Source organism: Leptonychotes weddellii, chromosome 9 (assembly GCF_054177405.1).
Source record: "Leptonychotes weddellii isolate Sample4059 chromosome 9, ASM5417740v2, whole genome shotgun sequence".
Lineage (NCBI taxonomy): Eukaryota > Metazoa > Chordata > Mammalia > Carnivora > Phocidae > Leptonychotes > Leptonychotes weddellii.
In genome coordinates, this window is record NC_138377.1 from 110340970 (window position 1) to 110353238 (window position 12269).

Consider the following 12269-nt stretch of genomic DNA (forward strand, 5'->3'; position numbering starts at 1 on the left):
CCGGAGATCATGTCGGAGAAGGACCGTTAGCACCGCCCCCTTCTCTGACCGGCTGCAGAGTACGGCAGGGTTGGAGGTTCAGGCATTTTTTACTTTCCTCCTGCTAGAGGTTTAGGTCGTTTCCTGTTTGGGGCCACTTATAGGCGATGCCGCAATGACATTCTTGTTCTGCTGCATTGGGCCCTTTCACGGGAAGTTCAGGATCAAATGCTTAAGTGGGCCTGCTAACTCTAAGGGGTGGCCCAGCTGTCGGTTAACTCCCCTTTAGCCCACTTTGCACTCAGTGAAGTGGTTTTTAAAGACAATTAGGTCATCAAACATCCCTGCTTAAAACTACCAGTAGCTTTGATGGAGATCCATGCCTACAAAGCCCAAAGCCATGCCTAGCGGGCCTCTGAGCTCCCCCTTCTTCCAAACGCTCCAGTCCCACCAGCTCTTCATCTGTCCTTCTAGCACAGCAGCTCATTCCCGCCACAGGGCCTTTGCACATGTGGATCTTCCAACGTGGTGCCTTCAGGTCTCCGCAGGAGTGCCAACATGAGGATAGTAAATGACATTTTGTTGCTGTCCTCATGACTACTTCCTAACTGTTGGGTGAGGTTGAGTGCTATTTATGTCCTCTACCTGTTTTCCTTTTGTGTTTTCTCTTTCTTATCGATAGGCACGAACTCTCTGTATATAAGATAAATTAGCTGTTTTTTCTCTCATTTGTCACCAATATTTTTTTCCCAGTTGACTGTCTTTTGACTTTGTGGTAGTTTTTCCATTTAAGTTTCTAATTTTTATGTAGTGAAACCATTTCCTGCATGGTTTCTTTTTTTTTTTTTTTTTAAGATTTTATTTATTTGTGAGAGAGAGAATGAGAGACAGAGAGCATGAGAGGGAGGAGGGTCAGAGGGAGAAGCAGACTCCCTGCTGAGCAGGGAGCCTGACGTGGGACTCGATCCCGGGACTCCGGGATCATGACCTGAGCCGAAGGCAGTCGCTCAACCAACTGAGCCACCCAGGCGCCCCTCCTGCATGGTTTCTAACTTTTGTGAAGAGCTGCCCTAAGCCGGCTCCGTGAGGCCGTGGGCTAAAGGCCTGGCCGCTCCTCACAGCAGCTTGGGCCTCATGCTGGGAGGAGGCCAGGTCAGAAATGTGGGTTAGGACGGGATCGCGGGGGCCCTGAGCATCAGCCTAGCAGTCTGGCTTCAGGTTGTAGAGGGCGGGATGGGGGCAGGAGAAAGACAGGACCCGGTTTGCATTTGGGGGGCAACTGGGCAGCTATGGGGTGCTGGGATGGCAAGGGAAGGAGAGCGGTGAGCACCAAGGCCCAGCTGAGGGACCGGGGCAGGACGTGGCGGTGACAGGGGCAGGAGGCACGGGCCCGGAGCCCCTGTTGGACTCGATGCCCAGGCCAGCCAAAGGAAGTGGGGCGGCTGAGGCTGACAGAGCAGCTGTCTCTGCTCACAGAAGCTGCTAGGGGGCTGCTTGCATGGGGGCAGCTGTGGTCAAGGGGGGGCTGCCCATTCCACCCCGGCCGCGAGTGGGCCTGGGTCGGATAGAGCCTGTCCCTAACTACTCACTCTACAGACACAGACTGTGACATCATTCTCAAGAGAATCCATTTATTTTCAGATAAAAGGAACCACATTTGCCCGCATATCCCAGCCAATCTTAAGTTTGATTTTTATAACTTAATTTTAGGAAAAGGTCAACAACTTGAACTGGAGTATGACCTCATGTTCACACCGCCGTTCTGGGGTCAGCAGCCTTAAGTGATTCCTCTTGGGAACCATGTGGTACGTGTGCATGTGTGTGTGCGTAATTTATAAAAACGGTCGTTGTCAGACCCATAAACCCCCCATTAACAATTTTGCTCTTTAGACTTTGCTGTACATGTGTGTAGTCAATGCTGATGCATAATTTGGTAGAAGCCCCATATGATGTGATTTCACAACCGGGGCCTAACCACTGAGCTATTACTTAATTTGTTAAAGTGATAAACAAGATTATTATGTGCAAACAGACAGGGCTTGTGCTTCAGCTGTGTCCAAGTTTACTTTACAAAGCTATAAACACACGGCCCTTTCTTAAGTCCTGATGATTGAGTTTCCCCTGCCTTTTGTCGGCGGGAGAAGAATGTAGAGGCTGAGTGGGTGCTCTGAGCCCTGCGTTAGCTCTTGGCTTTCCGGCTGGGTCACTTAAAGGAACTCATTCATTCCCCCAGACTGGGCAGCGCTCCTCCCCGACGGTCCTTCTGAGGGCTCCTCACACAGAGACTTTCCTAAGCGGGAGACATCTGATCTCAGCTTGCCCAAGCGCGGCCCTGGGGCACTGGAGCCCCCAGGGGCTTGTGAAATGTGCTGAGAGCCTGGAGGCCACTCGGGGAAGGGGCAGAGGTCACGGCCCCCTCCTCCCCTGCCCCGAACTGCTCCCCAGCTGAGAGCCTCTAGTGTAATGCCTCCCAGACCTAGGGAGGGAACTGTGCCATGAAGACCCAGCCCCGCTTTGTGTGACCCAGTGTGGAGCGGGATCCCCGTCCCCTGCTCCTGGAAGTGGGTGGAGGAGGCAGGGGGAGTTGCTCCCAACTGGGCCCCACCGTCTTCTCTTGGGTTGTAAAACCAGCAATGGGAGAATGGAGGTAGGCAGCTAACTCTGCTCTGGAGAACCGGGGAGCCCCCCAGACCACGGCCAGGGTGGTAACTTCTCGGCACTTCTAGCAGCAAGTGGTTCATGGGCGAACCCACTCCATCTTCTGGGTCCTCAGGGGGGCGGCAGGCTGTAGGCAGGGGGGTCAAGCCACTGACCCGGGGCAGCCGGGTCTCCACGACTGTCATTCCACAGGAATCACCTTCTCTTCCGCATGCAAGCCTCCAGTCGGCCCAGCTCCTCGTAGGACTGGTAGAAAACGTCAAACTCCCTAGTGCCCCAGCCCCTCCAGACAGCTAGGCACCACTCCGTGTTTTCGTTCTCAAAGCCGCACACGACTGTGTCCTTTGCCACCACGGCTGCATCCACAAGCACCCTACAGAGAGAGGGAGGGGGGGTCTGAGAAAACCTGCAGGGGTCCCCACTTGGTCGGGGCCAGGCCTCTCAGTCTGCACCTTCTTGGGAGCCTGGCGTGGGGGGGAGCATCTGGACATCCTGGCCTGGCAACAGGGATGTGCTCTGATACACCTGCTTCCCCCGGGGGTCCTGCCTGTGGGCAGAGGCTTCCTAACTGAAGGAGAGCCTAGTGCATCCCTTCGTGGGCGTGGGGACCGTCTGTGAGGCACTCATTCCATGGAAGGCCACAGATGCTACGAGAACAGATGGCCTCCGTCACGGGACCCTGACCCCCAAGTGTCCAGAAAGCACCATCAACTCTGACTGCTGCTTGTCATCGGCCCCCAGTGGATCTGAAGCACCTACTCAGCTCCCTTGCCGTCAGCTCAGGCCCCGCTCTTCCTCCCACGCCATGTTCCCAGTGCTTTGGAAATGCAGGGCAGTAGGTCCGATGGAAACCCGTTCCAACGTGCCCTAACTGGAGGCATTTGTTTTTTTTTGAAGCTGTGGATTGTTTTGCTGATCTGTGCACACACCACATGTTTCCTGCTGGGCCTTGGTCGGACCGGGCAGCCCATGTCCCAGCACTCCCCGCCTTGCCCCGGGGCCAGCACGCAAACCAGTATGACGTGCAGGGCCTCTGGCCACCTCGGGCCTTGCACACTACGGACACTCACTAGCTATCTGCCGCGGGAATAATGTCTCAGATGCACGGCCAAAAGCTGGTGGGATCAGGCTACGGCCCTCCCGTCAGCTGGCTGCCTGGGCTGCTTTCTCCCTACAAAGAGTGTACCTGGCTCCCGGTAAACCTGCCTTTGGGGGCTGAATAGGAAAAACACCACCAGTGAAAAATTCAGGGACACTAATGATGGGCGATCTGAGGTCCACAGGCCTGGGCTCTACAGACCCGCCTCTTCCCCAGAACGCCCCCCCGCCCCGCCCCCAACCTGTGATCTGGTAACTACTTCAGCCCACAAACCCAGCCGGGGCTCAGCAAAAAACAAAAGCAAAAAACCCAGATCGTGTTTCTGGAATCACTGGCAGAGCAGGGGTCCAGGGATCCGGTGACTCTTGGAGAACACTCGGTGCTTTCGGGCAAGGGAGGGGACCTGCCATAGGTGTTTCCTCTTTCACCGTCGTCCTACTCTGGGGCAAACAGGCCGAATGGGATTTCTCCATAAAGGAGATTTGCAGGATGGGGCTCAGTAGACCAAGTGAGGCGTGGATCCTGCTGGCTGCCAGGGGACACTGGGAACACCAGCCACTCATGCCCACAGCAATGCACCCTTTATCCGGATAGGCTGCCTTGCCCCAGAATGACCCTCACAGTGGAGTCTGGCCTGCCTCCTGGGAAGACCCCCCAACAGATGGGTATGGAGCCATGGCGGAGCCCGGGCTTGGGAGTGGTGGTGCGTGCTAGGTCTGTGGCTCCCCTAGGGGCTATATGGGCAGGTGGAGCACCCCAGGAAGGGCCCTCCTGCTCGGTGGGAAGGACAGTGAATCACCCGGCTCCCCGTTTCAATTGCAGCTGGACTCCGGCCCTGGAGACATATACCCCAGGCAGGACACTCGGTCCACAGGTGCACTGGGAACCCCAGAAACAGCCTGCCATGAGCCGTGGCTGATGCCCAGTTCCGCTGGTATTTGCTGAGCCCCGAGGAGCTGCCTGGAGGACCCCATCTTGTTCCTTCTCTGCCTTATGGCCACTGTGGCATTTATCTGTGGAGGACAGAAGCGCGAGAAGCCACTGTGCTGGGGGCGGGGCGCGGGTGGCCTGGCGGAGGGGCCTCGATTTCCCACACCACAGCTCAGGGCCTAAAGGAGGCGCCCCCAGGCTTACCCATGCGGAGTCAGCTCCCGGGCTTTTAAGACGGCGATGACGCGGCCCCGCTGGCTGCCGGCCTCCTTCTCCAGGCTAATGACAATAACGTCGCCCCCGCGCCTGCGAAACCAAAACCGAGAAGGGGAAGCGTTTGTCCAGGGCCCTGCTCCCCAGGGCACATGGAGCTGGCGGGCACTGAGGCAAGGCAACCAGCCTGCCAACTCTGCGAGAGTGGATTGAGTTACTGGGAGGCCTCCGAAGCCGGCACCCCCCCCCCCAAAGGCCTTTCCCAGGGGGAAACTGAATCACAGCTGCCCGGGGGTGGGGGTGGGGGTGAGGGGACTCCGCCTTGTGGTCCCGGGCGGGGGGTGGGGGGGTAGGAGGGAGGGAAGCAGGTGAGCGCGCTCACACCGGCCCTTCTCGGGTCTGCCGAAGCGATCCCTCCGGGCTCCAGCACAGGAGCGAGCCCCGCTCGCGGGAACCATACCTGGGGACCCAGATGACGTCTTTCACGGCTAGGATCCTCACGGCCTGCAGATGCTGGCTGAAAGCCTCCCCGTCCATGGGGGTCAGGTCGTGCTCAGACCTGTCGGAGCCCGCGGCGGGCTCACGCAGCCGGTCGGAGTCCTCGCAGTCGGTGGAGAAGGGCACGCTGGAAGAGCTTGCTGGGGAGCAGGGCAGGCTGGAGGAGGCCGCGGGGGCCCGGTGGGGAGAGGAGGGGGAGTAGGAGGACATGGAACAGTAGTCGGTCAGCGAGTCCTGGTGGGTCAGGATCTGCGTGCCCAGCTCCTCGCTGTACATGATGCTCACGTCCGCGATGGAGTCCCCCTCGGGCTCTTCAGAGCCAGCTGCGTGGCTGCCCAGGGACTCCGGGCCCAGTGGGTGCACAGGAAACATGTCTCTGAGCGGGCTGGGGTCCCCGCAGAAGTACCGGGCACACAGCTGGTAGGTGGCTGCGTGGTACATCACCAAGGAGTTGGCCCTGTCGTCCAGGCACCAGACGACCTCCTCCCCTCGGCACTCAGAGCTGCCCACGACCGAGGTGACCACCGAAGGGGCCGAGTAGGGCTCCAGCCTCCTGCTGATCTCCAGGGCTGCACAGTCGATGACCAGCAGGCCCGGCCCGTTGCTGTACCAGACCTCGGACCCGCTGTTGACCACCTCCATGGCCTTCACGGGGTAGGGGTTCTGCCGCGTGTCTTCATCTGGGATGCTGAACTTGGACCTGTTGGCCGTGTGTGAGCACAGGTAGGAGCAGCTGTGGTCCGGGGCACCCCGCACCACGGAAAACACCGCCACAAGCCCGTCATCCAGGCCTGCCAGCACCAGGTAGGAATTCTGCGGGGAGAAAGACAGGACGGCCTGTGAGGCTCACGCAGGCCAGGAGAGAAGCAGAGTGGGCACAAGACTCATGTCCGCACCGACACCAGCTCACCCAGAGGAGCAATGTTCCCAAAGAGGCGGGGGCCGCCAGCAGGACCCAAAGCAGGTGCAACTTAGGCCCAGAAGAGCCACCCACCCACCCTTCCTGCTGTGAGCAGGAGAGCAGCGTGCCGGGGAAGAGCGTGGCCCACCGGCACCTAGGGGAGGGGCCCTGCTCAGGCTGGCTTCTTGCAGTGTGATTGGGAGGCAGCCGCCTTCTCCCTCGGGTCACACCGGCCTCCTTCAGAGGCAGGACGTGGTTCCCTCCTTCCCGGGAGCTCTGCTTGTTACTGACGTGACAGCAGTCGTGGGTGGCGGGCAGGTGTGCTTGCCACCGCTGCCTGCCGCCCCCACCAGACAGGGGCTCCGTGACAGCAAGGTGCGGGCCTGCCGCACGGAAGAGCTGAGTCTCGTCCATCTCTGCGACTCCACCCGGCGTTCTGCACCAGCAGACGATGCGTGCCTGCTGAGCCTATGCTTGAAGAAATCGCTTCCAGCTTAACCCTCTCATGGAGGCGCTTCTTGGACCCTGTGCCTACACCCCCCGCTTACCACACCTACTCTGAAATGCCTAGCTGGCAGCGCAAGGGTCCTGGGGTCGCCCTCCGCCCCCGCAGTGAAGCATGCCATCTTCTATAGCCAAAGTTGCAGGGACGGTGCTGGGTGCTGGGCCCACCCCAGGCCCGGAAGAACATGACACCAAGCGTTATTTAAGGTCACTGCTGGCCAGAGCCCCTCAGCCAGGGCACCACCACCCGCACAATGCTCCCTGGAGCATCTCTGCAGAGCCAGGAATAGAGGGCAGCTTCGAAGCCCGGATGCCTGGCGAGGGCTGAGGTGGGGAAGGAGGAGTTCAGGAGAACAAAGCCGAAGCCCTGCCAGAGCGGGGACCCAGGCCTCGTGAGCAGCAGAAAGCCACCTTCCTGGGACCTGGAGCTGCTTGGGAACTGGGGAGGCCAGGCTGTCCAAGGTCACGAGCGAACCAGCTTCTAGCTCAACAGCAAGGTCAAGAAGCCCTAAGAACATTTATCAAAATCCATCCTCAGAATTTTAGGAAAGAAAGCAGCCAAAGCAAACAGAGGCAGCGTCTCTATCTGAACCCCGGCTCCGGGCCCCAGTCAGGGCGGTGAGCCCCATGGCCCGGTTGGGTGTGAACGTGCGCATGCAAGAATGCAGGGGCCTGCTGTCGTGGCCACGGGGCAGCACCCTGACAGGGAGGCTCCGCACAGAGCCGGCTTTATTCCCTCTGGTCATGCGGGTGGTGGTGCCCTGGCTCAGGGGCTCTGGCCAGCAGTGGCCTTAAATAACGCTTTGTGTCATGTTCTCCCGGGCTCTGGGGTGGACCGGGTCCCGAGCTGCCCAGCCTCGCCCGTGGGGCACGGTCCTAAACGACTCCAGGGTTGATTTCAGACTTTCTTTTTTTTTTTCCCTAAAAAAGGGTTCCTGAAAAGGCTCTAATGATGACCTGTCCCCCTAAGGCTGACTGTGACCTGACCCGGGCTTGGCGGTCCAAGAGGGCCTGGCTTTGCTCCCATTCCTCGTACCCCCTCCCTCCCCCAAGCTGAGGGTGGGGGCCCCCCCAACAGAAGAGGAAGGGAGAGTCAGACATCTGGGCACCCACCTCCCCTCTGACCTCACCTTTTTAATAATAGGCACTGCCAACAAGCAGGTGACGACCGCCGGGGTGTCCAAAGCCCGTTGGGGTGTGTTTAAGGGGCACATGCCCTTGAGGTTATAGATGTAGATCTTCTGGTCCTGCAGAGGAAGACGAGCCAACATGAGACCCAGGTTGGAACATGCCTGCCATTTTCTCCCAGGGTCCCTTCTGCCTTGGGAATCCCTTTGTGCCTTAGGAACCAACATGCGTTGGGGCTTTCTGGTTCGTCGTTTGCATATTCCTATGCTTTGTAGAGATGTTGAAAATGACAGAAGAATTTAAAGAAGAAACATAAAATCGCCCCTACCCCATTACTTAGAGGGTAGTTTTCACCTGGGGATTTGGGGCCCAGACTCCGTTTCCCCAGGGTGTTTGTGTGTGTGTCTCCGTGTTCCTGGCAAAAGTGGGACCACCTGACTGTGCTGTTTCCTCACTTTCCTCCTAACGATGCACGGCGGGTTCCCGTGAGGGAACCATGTTTGAGCGCCTCCGCGCTGCCCATCGCCCAGGGGTGCCCACAACCTAATCTGCTGTCGGAGCTCAGACTGTTTCCAAGTTTTCACTACTGGGGGTTACACAGGGATGAGCATGCTTACAGACATGTCCGTCTGCTCTCCACTGTGTGTCTGGGCGGGCGGTACCATCTCCTGCCCCTGCCCCGCCCCCCACAGCTCCGGAGCTTTAGAGCATCCATTGGGGCAGCCTCTCTGGATTTCTCAGAAGACAGCTCCTTGGGCCTTCCGCTGACTTCCTTGACGTGAAGGCAAAATGCCTTCAGAGCTGAGTGGATTCGCTGGGTAGACCCGGCAGTGTTATGAGAAACCCAGTGGCTTTACCAGCCTAATGGGGTGCTCCTGCTGGGATCCTGCACCTGAGACTTCTCTCGACTGAGTCCCGATCACCCGCCAGGGACGAGGCAGGTTGTTGCCCCTGGGGACATGCTTCTGCTGCTTCACAGAGCTACTGGCACTGCTCTGGGGGTCTCACACGTGCGGGCTGGGGTTATCTGGTAATCACATGTACCTGGGCATGGTGTGTTCCTATTTGCTAAATCTGGCGCCCCCGCGGACTGTGCCCTGTGTTGCCCACCTCGATGAGAGCCCTGCATGGAGGCAGTTACCTCGGTGGCTGTCCACAGAGAGTTCTGGACCTTGAGCTGGCAGCTTAGCTTCATTCCCGCACAGCTCATCCGCTGCACTTCCATAAGGCCCTTCTCCGTGTTCACCACGGTGTAGTTCCTAGAGTCGGCGACAATCGTGTGGTCAGTGCACGGTGGCCAGGGGCTGCCTCCCTTCTCTTGGCTTGGCCTGAGCAGCCTTGGAGGAGGACATCAGCTGCCTCGTCCACCCCCTCGAACCCAGGGTTGAATTTGGCCACGTTCTGAGAGAACCGAGGACCGTTCACGGCACTGGGCACAGGTGGATTCTGCCTCGGGCAACGAGAGGGCATTCCCAATGGGAAGAAAGGCTCTCTTCTGTCTGTGACGCTGGAGGGTCCAAGAAGTTGCCCCCCAGTGTGAAGAAGGGGCACAGTGGCCGCACCTCCACCAAAGCCTCTCACCCCTCCCACTGCCATACGTGCCTCACCCCAGGAACAGGGGAGCCCCTCAATATCTGAGTAGACAAGGTCAAGGTCAAAGATAGATGGGTTCATTTCAGAGTAGGCTGGGGTCCTCGAAACACATCCCCCAACACAAGTGCTCTGAGAACTAACAAGCTGTCGTTTATGAGGGCCGCTGTTTGCTCCCTGGAACTGGCCTTCCCTTAGCATTTCTGTCCCCCCCACCCCGCCCCCGTCCCCCATGGGCATCCAGTGTCCTCACTGTCTGAGGCGGAGACTGAAGTTATTTACCCAGGTCACACACATCTTTTGCCCACACTTCCACGGGTCTTTATGTCTCTCAGTCTCTTGACTGGCTTCTCCCCTTCCCCTTTCTCTTTTTTCTCTGGTAGGTTATATGCTGAGGATTCTGGGGGTGTCCTGTGTGGTCCCCACATACCTGAGGTGCCATTTGCCTCATCCCCCTGCTCCCAATCTCGAGTCTTGATCAGATTCTGTTTGCTTTTTTTTAAAGGTAAGAACATTTCCTCACTGGGGGATTGGGGGTGTGGATTTCTACTGGGAATGTCCCATTCTCACTCCTTTTGTGACCATGAATGATCACTGCCTTATACCCACTATTTCAGTAGAGATTGCAAAAGGCTGACATTCTATTTCTGGCATTCCCTCTTCATTTATTAGCTTCATTTATTCTAAAAAGAGAAACTTCCTCCTTTTCTCTCTTTTGCGACCTTGGGGTAGAGTTCACATAGGAAAGGCAGAATAAAACCTTGATTCTTTCTGTATATACTAGTTTTCAAAATAATGGGTTGGTTCTCTAGGAGCCTTCAATGGTGATCAATGAGGGGTTTTTGTTTTTAAGATTTCATTTATTTATTTATTTAGAGAGCATGAGCAGGGGGAGGCGCAGAGGGAGATGGAGAGAGACAGTCTCAGGCAGACTCCCCGCTGAACGTGAAGCCCGACGCAGGGCTTGATCTCAAGACCCCGAGATCATGACCTGAGCCAAAATCAAGAGTTGGACACTTAACTGAGCCACCCAGGCGCCCCAGTTTGTTTGTTTTTATTAAGTAGCATTAGAAACGCATGAATTTTAAAAATTTGATGTGTCTCAACCCACTGCAATTCTTCTTACTAATGGCCGACTGCCTTATCCTTGGCCAGTAGGAACCTCTCTGGGTTGACTCCTAAAACCCTTTAATCTACCCTCACGAGTATCTGATGGCATCCTTGATTCTGGTGTGTCAGATATTCTGGCTATCTTCCTGTCCCAGACCTGGAGTCATCCACTTCTCAAATAAGCCCTGGTTCCCTCTGGCACTTAGAGACCACCACCTGGGTCCCGGAGGTCATCACTTGTAGGCGGTCATTATTGTTAGGACTTTTCAACGGGCAGGACTAGGAAACACGAGTTTATTTTTCTTAAAGATAAAATCTATCATGAATCCAAAAATTTAAATTCAGAAGTACAGGTTTTTTTTAATTTAACCTATCTTTCATACTTTGCATGCCAAATATCACAATGTGCAATGCCCGGCAATGTAATTACTGAAAACATATATATTTACATATATAAATATTAGTAAAAATAAATAAATATACACACGCACAAATATACATATTTCTTTAGGGCATGGTCTCTTAGACCATGTCTTATGTCAGAACACTCAGTCCCCGTGACTCTCGTGACTCTGAAGATGTCCCACTAGGGGAGAGACCTCATACTCTGACCAGGACTGAAGGATCTCACCAGATGGGTTTTTGGAGATTGCAAAGTCTATCTTTCCAATACCCTGGCATCTTGGTTCTGTGACTTCCTGTTCGTTTCCCAGTGATCTTATTCCCACTTTACCCCAGCCACCCTCTCCCTAAGTTGCACATCGGATCCCGGCTTTACTAATATCTGCACCCCTCCCACCTACTCAGTGTCAAGGATCTTTTTTCTGACCTCTACCTCTGAGTTTTCCAGAACATTCCACCTACTATCATAACTCAACACAGGGTTTTTGGTTTTGTTTACACTCTGCTAAGATCTAGGATTCTCTGGTACTTTCCATTGTTCCTTATCCACTTTATGGCCCCACTTAGGTTCCATGATCCATCTCTGTCGTGACCCTCTTGAAAATACCTCCACCACCCATACCCTTCTCTCCCTCCTGCCAAAAACCCAACTCTGCTTAAAACCAACTGTTGCCTATCTTGCAATCTGCGGGCAGCAAACCGTGCTGGGGACACATAACCCTGTGGATGAGCCTCATTTCCAACACCTGACCTCCAACCTCCAGCGGGCCTCAGTGCTGTCCTGCAACCACCCTGGTCTCATGCGCTAGTGCTCATGTCACACGTCATCTTCTCGAATATTCAAAACCTCTCCCCATGCTTTCGTCCTTCCTGCCACTTCCCTGAGAAAAAGATGCGACTAGAAGGGAAGGCCCACAAATTCTCATGTAAGGGCCCTAATCCTGCTTGGCTCTGGGTCCCCCACCCCTCTCACTACTCAGCAACTCCACCCCAGTCACCGTCCTCTCTCCCTGACCCCCGGCATCATTTACTTCTTCTGCCATCAAGCTGCAAATAGCACCCATCTTAAAACAGAGTCCTTCCAGGATGGGAGAATTATTACAACTAATAAATGGCTTCAGAAAAGTTGCAGGGTACAAAATTCATATACAGGAACCTGTCGTGTTTCTACACACTAGCAGAAAGAAAAATTAAGAAAACAATTGCATTTACAGTTGCACCAAAAAGAATAAAATATCTAGGAATACAATTTTTTTT

General features: G+C 55.7%; 1 protein-coding gene across 2 annotated transcripts in view; it reads right to left on the bottom strand.

The window, feature by feature from the left end:
- Nucleotides 1-1590: 1590 nt before the first annotated feature.
- LRRK1 (leucine rich repeat kinase 1) overlaps nucleotides 1591-12269 on the bottom strand; it is a 79242-nt gene continuing 68563 nt past the window's right edge. For both annotated transcript variants that reach the window (XM_081831534.1, XM_081831536.1), the window contains 5 exons: nucleotides 9052-9169; nucleotides 7913-8029; nucleotides 5340-6190; nucleotides 4871-4972; nucleotides 1591-3010 (listed from right to left, as the gene is read on the bottom strand). In XM_081831534.1, the coding sequence (XP_081687660.1) occupies nucleotides 2833-3010; nucleotides 4871-4972; nucleotides 5340-6190; nucleotides 7913-8029; nucleotides 9052-9169 (1366 nt within the window). In that variant the 3' untranslated portion in view covers nucleotides 1591-2832. The remainder of the gene's footprint in view (nucleotides 3011-4870; nucleotides 4973-5339; nucleotides 6191-7912; nucleotides 8030-9051; nucleotides 9170-12269) is intronic.